We start from the raw sequence: 17,315 nt of genomic DNA on the forward strand, positions 1-17,315 counted from the left end.
TTGTACTACTTCACTTCGAAAAAAATCGCTTCTTAGCTTGATGTTCGATAACTACATTTTTAATTGCATGCACGTTTCTCGGGAAACTGGACAATTTTCTGATCTTTGTATGCATGTTGGTTTACCTTCTGTTACATAGATTTTCTTCTTTTCTTTGTATCCATGAGCTCTCCTCTAAAAATAAATTAGTAGCAGTACCTGAAGGAAAAAGTGTTTTTTTTAAACTATTGTTTACAATAGTTTAAAAAAAAAACCCAACTTGCTTGTTTTAAACGATTTACTTATGTCTAGGTTCACTGCAACTGCTTGTTACTTCTTTCAGTAAAACTGTAATAATTGTACTTAGGGGAAAAAAGGAGATATTTTCTTAGAAATTTACGGTACCTTTCTGTTGGAGCCCATTCCCCCCTGCTAAAATTTGGGTTTGCGACATGCATTGTATCATCAGTGTTTAACAGTCTTTTGTTGCTCACGTAGACCCAGCTTGCTGGACTTGCAGTATAAAAAGAAAATCCCACATAATTTAGAAAAAAATTAGGGGATTGAAATAGGCTTTCAAACCATTGCTCCCTGAGAATGCCTTTGCAGTTCATACACCCTTAAATTTCTGAGTGCATGATGATTAAAGCCTGTCTACATAATTTCAAGCTGTTAATCAGTTCAACGCTGTTGTACTGGTCAGGAGAGGTCTTTGAAAGATGGAGGCCTGCTTCAGGCAACTTTCAGGGCTGGGTTATGGTGGGGGTAGTTCCTCATTCTATTTCTTTCTCTTCTGTAGCATCATTCACAGCCCCAGGGTTACCCGTGGAACTAATCTCCTTCACTAGGGTCTGAGTAGTGTTATACTTCCTCAGTTACTGCAGTTGCTTAGCTTAACTTTATTTCATACTTAACTGTAAATGCCATTTTTCTGGAGACGCCTCTGCTTTTGTACTTTGAAGTATTTGGTGACATTTGTTGCTCTTCTCTCAAGCTTTGAAGGAGTCCCCTGTAAGGTTTTCTCTTGCTTTTTGCTATGTCTCATTTATTTGTGAGAAGTTCTGACACTCATTCTGGGTGTTTTAATCTTTTTGTCAAGGCTAACAATTCCTGTAGGGCTTTGTCTCCTTAGCACCTTAGTAACTATGCTACCTATTGAGCTCTCTTTCTTTTTCTTGTTCTAGTTGGCTTTCCTGTTCATCCTTAACAGGTCCCTCTGGCTGATGTAAACTTGCCAGTTAGAAGGGCATTGAGTTGATAAAACATCTTGCTATCACCTATTTCAGTAGATCCTTCAATGCATCAGTGATGTTATCTATGTATTTTCTCTTATCTCTTTTTGTGTTGTGGTGGGCTTTTTTTATTGCTTTACCTTTTGCTTTATACAGATATTTTTCTACTTTTTGGTGGGGAGCAGGAGTTTGCAGTATCTTGTTTTGTTTCTTTCACACAGTTCTGTTACTGCAGTTATTGTGCCATCATTGATACTTTTGGACAGCGCAACCATTACATGACAGCTAGACAGATCGGTGTCCTCTCTTTCTGGATTCAGTCTGAAATCGTTGCTGAAACACACATTAGCTTTTTGCAGTAGTTTTTCTCAGTGGGCTGGGAATGTCTTTATTTTAAGTTCAAACCATGAGTGGATTTTTCGGGACAAATTTCTATTACTTTTGTTATTAGTCACTGTATATGCTCTAGCATCCTTAAGTGTTTGATTTAATTTTCTCTCAGTATGTAGGCAAAAAGTCTGGTTCCAGATGACTCCCTTTGAGGAAATCCAAGGTAATATATTGTATATATGTGTACAAAAGCAGTGCTCTGTTAAGCAAAAGTTTCTGCAACAATCATGGTTCTACCAATTTCTTACGATTTTAACTTTGCAAGCTGACATCGTGCTTCTTCATTCTTCTTAATTTTTTTGGAAGAGCTTTTTCATTGAAAAGTATTTAGGAAACTTTGTGCAACAGTAATGACAGTTGTAGACTGGGTCTTTGTTCTTCATGGTTAGCTGTCTTGTGTAATGTTGCGTTAAGTGTCAGGTTTGTGTATTTTGTTTGAAACTTATCTTAGTGCAATTAGGCTGTAATTGGTTCCTGGGCTAAAATTAATTTCTTTCGTTGTGTTCTCTCTGATCATCAGCCACCTTGCCACCTTTAATATATTATGGCTATGTATTTGATTTTGAGAAGATAAACTGGTGTTTATCAGTTACACATGCAGATTTTGCCACTGCAACCATTGTTTTCTATACAGAAATGTTAGTTTTGCAACTTCACTGCCGAGCTCAGCCAAATTTGCCTCAAAAAAATTTAGTTTTTTAGAGATTTTTCTGAATATATTAGCATGCACATGAAGAGGAAATTAACGACCGAGTCTCTTCTCCCCCCTGATCTCACCTTTGTTTGGGCTGCTGCTGTTCAGATATTTGTGACATTTTATACTCAGTTTGGGGTGTTTGATGAAATAGGGAGAAGATGGGGGTATCATGGAGGAGAGAATGTTGAGGTCACTGCTTAGGTAAAACAAACTAGGGCAATTATTTATAGGAAATTAGTCTTCATTAGTTCTGCTGTTCCACAACAACTTCGTTAAAAATAAAGAATTTAGTTTGCTTAATAGCTTTTTGCAAGACTTGTTGCATTGTTGCCTTGTTCTTGTGTCTATGTGTGATAGACCAAGTTTACTCTCAATTTGTATGTCTCGTAAGAGATCTGGGTCAGCCTGGAGGGAAAGATGGCTACCTCTTTGGGGAGCAAATAAGCATGTTTCTGGAGACAGCAAATGGGAGGGAAAAGGGGATGAGGGAGTCAGAGCAAAGGGCTGGGAGATTTTAGTGTGTGTTTAGTGTGGGCTCTCAGACACACAAAGATTGCGAGAAGGAGCAGAGGGCAGATGGCCAAGACTTAGAAATGATAGAAAATGACAGTCAGTGTGTATCAAAGGTCAGAATTTGTTACAACTCAGAAAACCACAGAGCTGGCCGTCACCAAGCCTACAAGCAAAGGCTGCAAGGTTAAACAGGACAGGGGTTAGTTTATAAACTCTATTCTGTCCCAAGTGCTCTGATTTTTCTCTATTTAACAAGTTGAACAGTCTAGGTTTTATTGAAGAAAGTAGATGTTATTCATGTTTAAAAATCCTTTTTTAGCCTTTTTTGTGGAGCTCGGTGTAGGAGAAAAGGTCTGAGAAGTTCCACCTCAAAGCTCTGGTTGACTTTGGATTTGATCACATTCTGTAACTTAGATTTTAGCTGTTGCTTAGTCCCTTACCTCCAGAAGCAGTGAAGTGTTTTCACTGGATCTTCTGTATTTAATTTGTCCTGGATAAGATAGCATTAGCAATGGTTTACATTTCAACTGGCATAAGAGAGGGAGCATCCTTGTGACAGGTCAAAAAGAGCCAAGTTGCAGATGTAGAAGACTGTGCTGTCAACAGGGAAGGCATGGATGTTAGAGAGATACTGGACTTTTTGATAGGAACACCACAGAAACACAGTGTTTGATTATGGATATCATGACTCATTGTATCACCACTGCATCGTTCTGTCTTCCCTGTGGGTTCTTGTGCTTGGAACCAGTTCTGCATGGTAGAAGTTTAATTTGGTTTTAGTGGCTGATGATGGGATCTGAGACATGAAGATCACTGGTTTTGGTGCATTGCCACTGGATTGGTGCTTCCCTACCACCCCAGAAAATAGGTTTATTTCACTGAGACCATTGAGCCCTTTGCCCATGCGGAGGTCTGAAGGGATTTTCACTTCTGTGGTTTCTTCAGCAACCTGTGTCTCATAGGGCTGAGAAACCCAGAAGTCAATCAGTATTGAAACAGCTTTTGTATCTGGTGATACCTTTCCATTTTTCTTACTCCCAGGGCTCAGCATTTCTCCCTACTTCTACAGAATTTTTCTGGTCATCACTGACACTGGAAGACGCTTCCACCAATTCTAACCCTCGTGGTATGAGCTCTCAGACTAGCTCTTCAGCTTCAAGAGAGTGTGCCCTCTTATTTTTTGAGTACACACGAAGTAACATATTTGTAAGCTGGGTACTTCTTAAAATGTCAGAGTTGCCTGGTTTTAAGATATGGCTTGAATGAGTGAGTGCTGCATCATCGCAAGCCAACTTTGCCACCAGACAAGGTTAGGAATAATAATATGTTTTGTATAGCAGCATATATCGTTGGTACAAGACTGCAGAAAGATAACGTTACAAAACATATTAAGGTATATTTAGTGCCCCTCTTTTTCCCCTGAAATCTTCCTTTGCTGCTTCAGCTTCTCAGTTGCCATTTTATTCTCTTTTCTTAAGCTGGAATCTCCTTCTGTTAACCTAAGATCTTAATTTCAGATGTCTGGTGCATATTCCCCTACCCTCTTGCCTTTTTCATTAGGGACGAGAATGTAATGCTCATATTAGGGCAGGAAATATGCTGTGAAGTAGATGCTGGACTGAAATGCAGAAGACCCTAACTGAAGCTGGCCTTCTTTTTGAATTTCCCCTGCAGTTACACACCTTAGTTTTTGGACCATGTGGACTCTTCACAGACCAAAAAAACAGCAAGACTTAAGTTGGCTTGGTTTTTTAAATTTTTACTGTATGCTTAGAAGGCTGGGGTCTGATTGTAGACCTATTGAAATAAATGGGTCATTTGGGAAATGGTTAGCTCTTCATTTATTGTAATGTACATTCTGTACATGCATAGCGACAAGACAGTTACGCCCTTCTGTGTGTGTGGGAGGATGCCAAGGAAGAACACTGCGTTGAAGTACTCATCTGCAGTGTCAGACTGAACAGTCGCAATTACATTTGGACGAAGTAGAAATAAGAGTAGTTTATTTTGAAGTTTAACTTATGATTGCACTTCAAAGAACCATATATTGGAGCAAGTTGGTACTTTCAACACAGCAAGAATAGTAAGACTGAATATATCCATTAGTGGAAGCAAATAAAAATGAGAGATACGAAATGGGAGTACTGGGAAATATGATTAGATATATCTGTTGAGGTTTCTAAAGATTACTGCCTGGTCTACAGAGAGCTGGCTAAGTACATTGCACTACTTCCTTCTTCTAGCTGTTATTTTGAATGAAAAGGAGCTAAAATTAAATGTTTATTAGGTAAACAGTTCTGTAGTTAATCTGATTAATGCTGATTTCTTCATGATTACAAGTAGGAATGAAGGTCTTAAGATAGCAAATTAATATGAAATCTACTTTATTAAAATGTGTGACCTAGAATCAAAAACTTTTAAAATTTCCAAGGAGTTATTTTAATTTTACTGTGTTCAGTACAAGGAATACTTTGTTCCAAAACTTAGGCTTCCTGGGTGCCATTGTTATGGCAAAACCTGCTTTTTTGCTTTTTTTTAAAGGTAGGAAAAATAAACTTCTTCCAGGAGAGAGATCTAGATGTTTCTTCTTTTTTTTTCCCCATTTATCCTATATAATACTCATTAGCAAAACTAGAATCTGCATACCTACTCTATTTAAAATGTAGAAGTGATCATTTACTAAATATAGAAACGTATCTTCACCTAAAAGGGAGGCAGCTTTCTTTAATTGTATTGTAAATGTATTAGTACAAGGAGTAAACCTGCTGTTACAAGAAAAAACTGTCAAAATATTGCTTTTGGTGGGAATTTATGCAGTTGAAGGTATTGTGTATAGTTTTGTATAGCTATTGAATAGTCTTGTATTTAAAACCAAGGTCTTGACTAAACTGACCTTGCAAATACAGACGATAAATTTTTAAAAGGAATCTTTCCACTTGTGAACTAGATGTAAAGAATAGACGAGTACCAGAAAAAGAGAGATCTTGGTTGGATTGTTCTTTCATTCCTTTAGTGCTCAGTTACCATGGTGCTCTAGCAGGATAGCGTAGCTACAAGGGAAATGGTGCTGGTGTTGTGATGCCATTGTTAAGGTTTTTCATGATTTTTCCAATACAAACAATTTACATTGCCTTTTGTGATCACTCTCTAGGAATTTCTTTAAACAAATACCTAGGAGAGAGATGCTTCCATTTTAGAAGACCAGAAATATTTAAGAAGGCTTTATAGGCTCTTGTGTTTTGTCCATAGCTATTGCAGGAACCATATAGCTTTCTTTCAAGGCCAGCACTTTGCTAACATACCAGACTGGCAGCTTGTCAGTTCAAGCCAGTAATTTAAATCTTTGGTGCTAGTCAAAGCTGTCAACTTAATAACAGCTTACTGCATAAACAAGCTTGGGGGACTTATTCTAGGTCATTAGTATGGGAAGTTTCACATACTGAATTGATGTTTATCACTGCAGATTATTTGAAAAGCTAGGCTTATTTGAAGGAAAAGTGGTCATTTGCTTAAACAACTTGCTTTATGTGCACAGCCTTGATCACTGGAATGGGTGGTAGTAGTCACTTCAGAAATGGAGCAATATTAAACAGATAAGTTTTAATTTTTGAGGAAGTAGAGGGTCATCCGATTTTTTTTTTTTTTTTTTGGTGTCAAACCAGGGCAGAGGAAGCAGATTGGCATGGTAGACATCTCACTGTGCCATAGTGGGAAAGATCTGCTTTGCAGTGCCTTCTGTCACCACAGAGGTTGATAAAGCAGCAGCACAGCAAGCGGTACTAGTGATTGAATAATGGTGCCTATACAATGAGTTGGCTAGTATGACCGAGTACACTGGACACACGTACACGTTACAGTCATCTAAATGCTTAGTAATACTACATAGAAAATAATGAATACTTCACATTTTGATGCCAGTTTTTGCCCAGAGCTACCAAAATAGTTCATCAGCAGTAGTGTGAAAACTTCTCACTGGTGTAAGTAGTAGGTATGTGGGAATTATTTCCTTCACCTCAAAACAGTGTTATCCCTTAGGGCAATGAGTAAGACACTCTCTACCTTGTTTGAAGCAAAAATTGAAGAGCAAGTGGTGAAAGGCAGTAGTCTGTAATCATTAGCTAAACTCCACCTGTGTTTGAAGAATATGCTGTGAGGCTCCAGCTGACTGTGACTTGGGAGCTGGGTTTTATCTCATTCTCTGATTACAATCAGTCACAATCCCTGCACCATCAGGAAATGTAGCAAGACACCAGTTCACTGCTTTGGTGCTTTGAGTGGTGTTTTGAGCCTGCCCATTCCTTATGGAGCCTTAATGGTTTTGGTGACCAGTTGTTAAAGGGCTGACTGTAGTCCTCCCTAATTTGTAAAGCTCAACAGGATCATGCCATAAGGCTTTAGTAAGAGGAAATTTTGCCTTTGTATTTAGAAATATTATGAAATTTTAAACAGTGAACAATTAGACTAGCACTGTTACAAGCTTCCTTAAACAGTAAAAAAAAGTATCTGTACTGTTTGGAAGCATTTAATTGTTGAAAACAGGAGCATCTACTATATAATGAACTGCTGCTATGACACTAAAATAAATTAATATTCTGTAGTTACCAATTTTACTTTAGATTACAGACGGGACTAATTGCATTAATTTTGCTGGGGATCAATATTTCAAAGGGAAATTGTTCTTCCTTTTTTCTCATTTAAAATTTGCTTTATGTCTCTTTAAATTTTTTTAATAAATAAAATATGCCTGAACAGATGTTGTGTTCTAGCTAGCCATATATAGCTACATTAAAGATCTGAAAGTTCCCTTGTTAAATGTCTTAAATATTTAATTTCCTTTCTGTATAATCAATTTTTAAGTTTCTGTTACATTAAGAGTTTCTCGTATTTTCTCTTACTATTTTGATTTTTGAAATATTAGACGAGTAAAGCAAAGAGATTCCTTTTCCAGCTGAAGGCATGGGATGATGGGAAATGTACAGCTGCTTACGCTGTTTTCAGAAATCAGGCTGCAGAATATAAAAAGTAAATACTGTCAGAAACATTGAAGAAAACATTATTTAAGCCTTTTATGTTCTGGTCAATGCAGATGAAGTCATGTAGATTCTTTGACATAATGTGCCCCTTTAATGGTCCTGCTGGAAATTGACTTCTTGGCAGCTGTACAGCTCAGAGTAAGATGGATAAAGTTTTGTTCCTATTTCGAAATACTGTGTGGGCATGTCAGAGTTGTACTAAGACAAATTCAGTCTTTTTTTCTTTTCAGTTTTATCCATTTGATGTTAGTTAATCCAACTGTTAAATTAATGAGAGCACATTTGAAAAAACCGTAACTTCGAAACATTGCTTATTAGTACTTTTTGGAGTGGAACTTTCTTTTTCCTCTGGATCCTGACCCTGCTGAGGAAATAGAAGGGTGTGGCACTGAGAGTGATGGGCCCATGGTGAGAAACTGCGTTTAACTCCTTAATTTCTTCATGAAGGCCTTGCTAGGTCTTCAGATCATGTGGCATTCTGCAAAAACCTTAATCCCATGGGTTGCTTGGGTATTGGAAACGCATGTATACTTGTAGCCATGGGATCAGTTGATGTCTCTTTGGTTCCATTTTAGCAAAGCGTGTAAGTGTGCTTAATTCCATCCTGGTTAAGCAAAGCATTGAAGTCTATGTGTAGACTGTGGTTCTGTGGTTACAGGTGTTCTGAAGTGTTTTACTGAAATGGCGCTGCAGTCCCTAATGCAAATATCATGTTTCCAGTCCCCAGCATGAGTTGACAGCTGGTTACAAGTAAATTATCATTTGCTGTGATTTGTCTTTTGAACCTTGGAGGGTGCAAGAATACTGGAATATTTGCAAGAGTACTGGAATATTTGCAAAAGTAGCAAGCCAGAACAGTGCACACCTCCTTATGTGGCATGACAAAACGACTGAATGGCTTGTTTTTTCATCTTAAAGCTTTGCAGATTTGTAGCTACCACGATTTTAATGATGAATAAGAACTACCCACACAAGGAAAGAGATATAATGGTGGCTGAAGGCAAGCAAAATTGCATATAAGGCAGTGTGTGGGAGACACATTTGTTACATTCTGAGTATCTGAGCAAAACCATGTGTCATGTTTCCTTAGGTTCTCAACAGGAGATGTGTAGAAGCAGCAGTGATGACAGGCCTGGCACTCAACTGCAGCATAAACAAGAAGTCCTTGTTTGACAGAAAACACTATTTCTATGCAGATCTGCCTGTAAGTATGCAGTATAGCTGGTCCCTTTATGGCTGTAGGAAAGGACAAGTCTGGAGTATGGGTGGCAATAGGGGATGAGTGAAGAGATGCTTTTTCTGTTTTCAGTCAGTGTTCTGCTCATCCCAACAGGATGCTGCGCTGTGCCCTGATGAATAGACAGCTGTACCCTGGTGCTCACTGATTGAATATGATTGCTCTGATTGCTGACTCCTTGCTTAGCTGCACGATTCCAGTAGTTAATGTAATTGAATTGGGACCTGGAGCTGCTTTGCCCCTCAAGTTCTCCTTTCCTGGTGTTTAGTACTAATTGTCTGTTAGGGTAAAAGCAGTCTGATAATAGTCCTTCATTTAAAGTGAATGTATAACAAACACAGGTTCCAGTGGTATAAACACAATAGTGTCTTTTTGTGTGTGTGCTTAGGGACCTAAAAATATTTAATTTCCCTTTAAAACTTTCTCAGTCAGTAGTTCCAATAAATTTAAAAAAAAAAAAAACAAACCTGAGAAACTGAGTCTTTGCAGTATGGTTTGTTGGTAGCTTTCATATTTGGTAGAAGGTGTCACTGGAAGTCAAATGCATTTTGCCGCACTTGATAAGGGTGTAGAGATACTGAAATCATTTAAGAACCTGACTTCTGTCATTGCAACAGGCTGCAGCAGTGTTTGAGCCTTTTTTTTCTATTTTAATGAAATTAAGACTTTCTAATTTTAAACATGGGGTTTGTTTTTTTGGTTTTTTTTTCTGTCAGCTTACCTGCTCTGAATGTTCAGTTTAACACTAACCTGTCAAAGGGAGGACACTAGTTTTACTTCCTTTAAAAGAACTTGCATTAAAAGAAAAAAATCTGTTTCTATTCTATCTGAGAAAGATCAGGCATGTTAGCTTATCTTCTCTTTAGGTGAGGTGTCCTGGACATCCAGAGATGCAGAGTGGTAGGTTTATGAGGTCCCAAATTAATCTGTAGAGGTGCTGTATTATTAACCAAACTACTTTTTCCCCCACTCTTTTGTTCAGGCATTGGAAATATTTTGAAGTTACACAAAACATTTTCAAATACAATTGCTTTCCAACTTAGAAAGAGAATTATGTTATAGTTGTTCACTGGAGACTCGGATCACAGAATCACAGAATGGCAAGGGTTGGAAGGGACCTCCAGAGATCGTCTAGTCCAACCCCCCTGCTAAAGCAGGTTCACCTAGAGCAGGTTGCACAGGACATCGTCCAGGCGGGCTTTGAATATCTCCAGAGAAGGAGACTCCACAACCCCCCTAGGCAGCCTGTTCCAAGACTTTTCTGTTCTGTTTTCTTCTAAGATGCGAATCTGTGGCTTTTCTGTGAAGTTGATGTAGTTACTGATTTGGTTTCTGGGGATAACTTTGCTAATATTTGTGAGCCGTTAAGAGGCCTTTTGTTGGGGGCTCTGTATTGAGCCATTGGGAATGTGAAACAAATTTACCGGTTTCAATTGCCAATACTTTTTTTTTTTACTTGTAAAACTATCTTAAAGCCCATTTCCAGACCTGAAGGAGAAAAAAGTAAAATAGCAGGAAATAAACATGACTTTCAAAATTTATATATCATAAAGAGACAACAAAAACATCACAGACTTGTTTGCAAGCCATCTTTGATACTTCTCCTGTTAAACTAAAAACACTCTCTCATATTGTTGTGATATCTGCTGCTATCAGTTTACTGCATAGGAGATATATGGAAGAATGTTGTCATAGGAGAGAAACCACATCCACATGTTTAGAGGTGAAGAGTGGGTAGAAGAAGGTATGTACACCACCAAGTGGGCTGCCGTTACCTGCGGACATGAGTTACGGGAACCTCTGGTCAGATAAGCATGGAAATCTGGTCAAGGAGATGCTGACACATTTTATTAGCTTGAAACATGTAATTCTGGCTTCTGCAGTTTTAAGCACTGACAGTAAACTGCCTGACCTGCATTTCATAGTGAAATAGTCTAGTCAGGAACCCTGTAATAAGATGCAGAGTTTAGGCTAATGAGCTGTATAGAACAGATAAAATAAATCCAGCTCTTAGGGTCGTTTGACAATGGGATTATTGTTACTCCTGAAAATGGGGCTTTGGATGGGAAATGGGATTCTTGTTATTTATTGTCACTCACTATTTCAGGCTTTAAAAAAAAATCATTTTAATGAGAAGTTTTAGGAGATGGGAAGAGCTGTGTGATTAGCATAGGCTGCATAGAGTCAGTTATTTTATTTTTCTTATAGTCATTATGGCTAGAAGGTCATGCACTTCATTGCATATATAAATTGAGCTGTTCAGAGGGCCAGGCCATTGTTCTCCATTCCAGTGCACTGTCACCATCTCTAAATTTTAGAGTAAGCTCGTCCTGCGTGCAAAATATGCAAATATTCCTCCCAATTCATTAAAATCTGGCAGGCTTTTATTTTAATTCTCACCATTGCGATATGAGCAGGCTAGGAAAGAGGAAGAGATGGGGACCCTACCTCAACAAAGTAATTGAGTCACTTCTATATTTTTATATCACTGCAGTTATTTCAGTACCTTGTCACTGGCAGCCCCTTCTCTAGCTAGCAGTTTCCCCTTTGGAGTCCCAGGCATGAGGTGGCATTTATCAGCTGTGCGCCTTATATGGGGTTGCAGTGTCTATTAAACTGCTACGTTAATGAAATTGAGCTTTCTCGTTTTCTTGACTTCCAACACCCTCCACCCCCCTCTCCTTCCATCTAATGAGTAAAGTTCTGAACAGGCAGAGAGGGATATTCAGCCTGATGGGAGGATGAATGATAGTCCCAGCTTGGGGATGGAGGTACGGTAACGGGCTTCAGACAAGATTTAACACGATCATGGAACCACAGGTGTGGAAGGACCTCTTCTAGTCCATTTCCTGCCCAAAGGCAGTATCAGTGAAATTTATGTCATCCTTGGCAAGTGGTTGTGCACTTGATTATTTCTGCATTAATATAGTGTCTTTTACTTGCCTGTATTGAGGAGTGCTCTTATTTTTTTCCCAGACCTCCAGCTTCTCACCGTTATGTCATATTCTAGACCCAACTTCTATCTTGCTTCCTTTCCAGCTAAGCAAAATAACTTCTGCATTACATGTGCATGTGTTCTATCCTCTTAGATAGGTCACTGTGGAAGATGCTGCATTTTCAATTTTGTTCTTAGTCTATAATATTTGCACTTGGCCATGCTGCTGCTTTCTGAAAAGTGAATGTTTTATTTGAGTATAAATCTAATTTTGTTGACAGGCTGGCTATCAAATCACTCAGCAAAGAGTTCCTATTGCGGTGAATGGAAGTCTGTCATACAGTCTCTGCATAGACAACAAAATGAGCCAGATGGTGACCAAAACTGTGAGGATTAAACAAATTCAGTTGGAGCAAGACAGTGGAAAGAGTCTCCATGATGACACAAGGAGCCAGACTCTTGTTGACCTGAATAGGGCTGGTAGGCTTGGATTGTTTTCCTATTTTTCTCGTTCGTTCTTTGTAAGATGAGTCTTTAAAGGTAAATGGGTGACAGGGAACAGGTGAAAAATAAAAATAGCCTGATGTCTCTCTCCTTGTAAAAAAAAATTCATCAAAATGACCATTAGACTTGAAGCAGGGGAATACTTGAATTTTTTAATGGCCAGTGGACCTTTCCCATTGCTTTGGCTGATGACAGTTAGCAATGGAAAGTTAGAAATCTGTTGGCTCCAGGTTGCTCAGAACTGTATGTGTCAGTCACGTACAGCCACTCAGCTATTTAAGCTCTTGCCACTGTATGCATTGTTAAAAAAAGTCAAATATCGCAGACGTAGTGAATCGAGTTTGTGTATAGAAGGAGCAGCTGTTGGAATTTATCAGTCTATGAGTCAGACATTTCTTTTAATTATTAGCTTTGAAAAAATGTAGATTTTTTTCTTTAAACTATGAAATTGTAAATGGAATGAACCAAATTAGCACACAACGTGAGCAGCAACCTGCATGGTGTAGTTTAACTGGGACACAGTGCTCCTGTGTCCACTGAAGTCAAGGGCTGTGGCTGCTCATATTCCTTGAAAGCTGGATTCTGAAGCTAAAAACTAGACTACATCTGTTTACAGTTCTGTCTGTTCCAAAATTAATTTAAGATTAATAAATTTGAATCTTGTATCGGATTGGCTTTAAATGGGAGTTCTGCTAGAGAAAGGCAAAAGAGGAATGTGTCCTTCTGATCTGCATGTCATCAAAGGGTGGAGGATTGTCTGCGGTTTGTCTGTTCCTTTAAATAAATAGGAGGAAAAGTTTTTATGGCAATCTGCAGCCAGGCCCATAGTGACAGTTACTAAATAATACATGGGGGGTTATTTTTTTCAAAAAAAGCCCAAGTGCTTTCATGTGTTTAGCCAGTTGCACTCTAATATGCCAAGATCAAAAGCTGCTGTTGAAAATCTCCGTGCTGTGGGGAAGAAGCAGCTGCAGCAGTCAGAGAGCTTCAGCTCATTCTTCAAACACTTGGGAGCAGCCAGGCAGTCATGGCAGGTACAGAAGGGGGAAGGGCATGTTCCCTTGTCACCACTAACCCTCTGCATTTGCAGGAGTTTTGCAGCTTCTGGTTATTTTGCTCTGTGGTTGTTTATAATGCATAGCCTTTTCTAGCTGTTGTTTTTACAATCCTCAGAGCCTGTCCTAGAGTCTGCTGTGCTTCAGGTGTCCTTATGGGCCTGCCTGCTCTGTCTACAGAGCTTTGCAGTGCTAGATTTTATATTGCCTCACACAATAATTTTACAGGATAAACCTAGGCAAGAAGGAATGTCCCTAGGGTTCTTGTGGTGTTTCTCCCTGCCTGTCCTCATCTCACTTGCCACGGCACTGCAGCACAGAAAATCTGTAGTAAGGATTAGTTGTAGAATATAGAAGTTATGGGACAAAGTAGTCGTGCTGGTTTTGGCTGGAATAGGGTTAATTTTCTTCATAGTAACTAGTATGGGACTATGTTGTGGATTTGTGCTGAAAACAGTGTTGATAATGCAGAGATGTTCTCATTACTGCTGAGAAGTGCTTACACAAAGTCAAGGCCTTTTCTGCTTCTCACCCCACCAGCGAGTAGGCTGGGTGTGCACAAGAAGCTGGGAGGAGACACAGCCAGGACAGGTGACCCCAGCTTACCCAAAGGATATTCCAGACCATGTGACGTCATGCTCAGCATAGAAAGCTGGGGGAAGAAGAAGGAAGGTGGGGATGTTTGGAGTGATGGCGTTTGTCTTCCCAAGTAACCATGAAATGTGATGGAGCCCTGCTTTCCTGGAGATGGCTGCACGCCTACCTGCTGATGGGAAGTAGTGAATGAGTTCCTTGGTTTGCTTTGCTTGCATGTGCAGCTTTTGCTTTCCCTATTAAACTGTCTTTATCTCAGCCCACAAATTTTCTCACTTTTACTCTTCTGATTCTCTCCCCCTTCCCACCTGGGGAAAGTGAACAAGCACCTGTGTGTGTACGACAGTCCTTTTTGGCACCCAATGTGGGGTCTCTTCAGCATGTCTCACCTCCTCCTCTGGTGATATTCCAGAATCTTTGCCTTCTGCCCTGTCCATGATTACTTCCAAGATTCCTAGGTGACTGAGGTTTCGTATTCAAACCTGTTGTGTGATCAGTGTGACCCACGTACTGCATGTACCATTAGTTGCATGATGTTTAGAGGGGACCCCCTCTTTGAACATCCAGCCCAGCCCCAGCAGTTGGGGTGCGAGGAGGAGCTGTACGTCAGTACCAATTGCTTCTGAAGCAGCTCGAACCCTTTCATATACTGCCAATATCTCTTTCTCAGTTGGAGTATAGCAGGCCTCAGATCCTCTGTATCCCTGACTCCAAAACCCTAAGGGTTGGCCTCGAGTCTCCCCTGGTACTTTCTGCCAGAGGCTCCAGGTAGGGCCATTCTCCCCGGCTGTGGTTTAGAGCACATTTTTAACATCTTCTCCTGCCCGGACTGGCCCAAGGGCTACTTCATGAACTATCTCCTGTTTAATTTGTTCAAGGGTTTGTCATTGCTCAGGGCCCCATTTGGAATCATTCTTCTTCCAGGTCACTTAATAGAGAGGGCTTACAATCAGGCTGTGATTTGGAATATGTGTTCTCCAAAAACCCACAACACCTAAGAAAGTTTGTGTTTCCTTTTTGCTAGTTGGTGGACACATAGCTGCTGTCTTGTTGATCACATCCATTGGAATCTGATGATGTCCATCTTGCCATCTGATTCCTAAAAAAATGGATCTCTTGTGCAGGTCCCTTCACCTTACTTTGTTTTATGGCAAAACCAGCCTTTAGAAGGATTTGGACTATTTTCTTCCCTTTCTCAAAAACTACTTCTGCTGTGTTGCCCCATACGATAATGCCATCAACGTGTTGCATGTGTTCCGGAGCCTCACGCTGTTCCAGTGCTGTCTGGATCAGCCCATGGCAAACGGTAGGGCTGTGTTTCCATTCCTGGGGCAGTCGATTCCAGGTGTATTGGATGCCCTTTCAGGCGAAAGCAAACTGTGGCCTGCACTCTGCTGCCAAATGGATTGAGAAAAACACATTAGTGATATCAATTGTGGCATACCACTTGGCTGCTTTTGACTCCAGTTTGTATTGAAGTTCTAGCATGTCCGGCATGACAGCACTCAGCAGCGATGCCCTGGCCATCTGCCAACCCAAGCGTGTCGCCATTGCTGTTATCAAAATGTTCCCAGGCACAGCAGAGTAAGATGATAAGCAGTACAGTAAGCAGTGAAAGCCACTAACAAGACTCTAGTATACAGTAAGGCAAGCAAGCCCCATGGCAAGCAGAGGAGCCGGCCAATAAATAGCTAAACAGCAATAACAGGTATAAATTCAACCTAGCACATTCCAGTCAAACCTGTCATTACCTCGAACCCTTTGAGCCCCACATTGGGCACCAAAAAGGACTATCATTTAACCCCAGCCGGCAACTAAACCCCACACAGCTACTTGCTCACTCCCCACCAGTGGGAAGGGGGAGACAATCGGAAAGGTGAAAGTGAAAAAAACTTATGGGTTGAGATAAAGATAGTTTAACAGGTAAAGCAAAAGCCTTGTGTGCAAGCAAAGCAAAACAAGGAATTCATTCACTACTTCCCATCCAAAGGCAGGTGTGCAGCCATCTCCAGGAAAGCAGAGCTCCATCATGCTGCATGGATTATCTTGTACATTGTGTGTCAGGTCTCAGCTAGTCATAAAATGGGTGTAAGACAGTCAACTTGTGCTGGTGTGGTGGGTGAGATGGAGTAAACATCAGCGCATGGCAGATGTGGGTGTTGGGGTTAATTTAAGAACCAGTGAGATTGCAGCTTTTACCCTACGTGATCATTTCAGACACTCACTGTCCCTCCCTCCCCTCCAGCTTTATGCTCACTAGGTCTCAACTTCTCTTCCCACTAGGAAGATCACTGCTGGTCTGGAGAGGTGGGCCAGAAAATTGTGTTGGTTCTTACTGTGCAGCAGGCTTGCAGGTACCAGTCTCAGGTTTTAGAGGCCGAAGTCCCTAGGCATCCCCTGGCATTTGTCTCCATGCATCTCTCTGATCTTCAGGTTGCTCCCCTATCTCCAGGATCTCTCTAGCCAAGATCACTACTATCCTTCTGAGACTGCTTCCTCTTTTGGAAACCCCTGTATTTGGCACCATCTCTTTCTGGAACCCTAAGGCCCAATTATTGCAATAGGTGACGTACAGAAGCACAGTGTGTGATCAGCCTCCTAACTGGTGATTCTGTCTCCTCTATTATTAATTGGAGGATTCAGGTCATGCCACTTTTGCTCAGTCCTGATGTTATCAAAATGTACAACCAACCCATGGTTACAGCTAGCAAATAGCAGGCTTCTGCTTGAGACTTTAAAAGCACGATTTTGGGCATTCATTCCCTCTACACAAACATTCAATTATCAGCTGCCTATTAGTGTTCACAATGTAAGCTATATTTTTGCCTGTGGCAGTTGGCTTTACTGTTCTGGCAACAAATTCAGGCCATAGTGTAAGTGGATGCATCTCCTACAGAACTGAGTCAGAGTGGTGCATGTATCACCCAGTAAATGGGATCCAATAAGTGCTGGCTAGAGATGCTAATCTAATTTAATGTAGGGGGAAATAATAATTGCTAGACATTATAGATGTCTCTGAATCTTTTCTCACACTAGTGTTACACATGTCAAATGGAGACAGTTGTTAACACTAAGCAGGCAGTTTGCATGCTTCTTCAAAGGCCTTTGTGGACATACATATATATACCATCATTTATCACTACTGA

At 40.2% G+C, this 17,315-nt stretch overlaps 1 protein-coding gene across 1 annotated transcript in view; it reads left to right on the forward strand.

The window, feature by feature from the left end:
* Positions 1-17,315, forward strand: part of GATB (glutamyl-tRNA amidotransferase subunit B) — a 47,223-nt gene that overhangs the window by 8,881 nt on the left and 21,027 nt on the right. The window contains exons 3-5 of the mRNA XM_035890400.1: positions 8,935-9,048; positions 12,298-12,496; positions 13,462-13,554. Of these exons, the coding sequence (XP_035746293.1) occupies positions 8,935-9,048; positions 12,298-12,496; positions 13,462-13,554 (406 nt within the window). The remainder of the gene's footprint in view (positions 1-8,934; positions 9,049-12,297; positions 12,497-13,461; positions 13,555-17,315) is intronic.

This window comes from Egretta garzetta, unplaced genomic scaffold (assembly GCF_000687185.1).
Source record: "Egretta garzetta isolate BGI_Z169 unplaced genomic scaffold, ASM68718v1 scaffold32, whole genome shotgun sequence".
Lineage (NCBI taxonomy): Eukaryota > Metazoa > Chordata > Aves > Pelecaniformes > Ardeidae > Egretta > Egretta garzetta.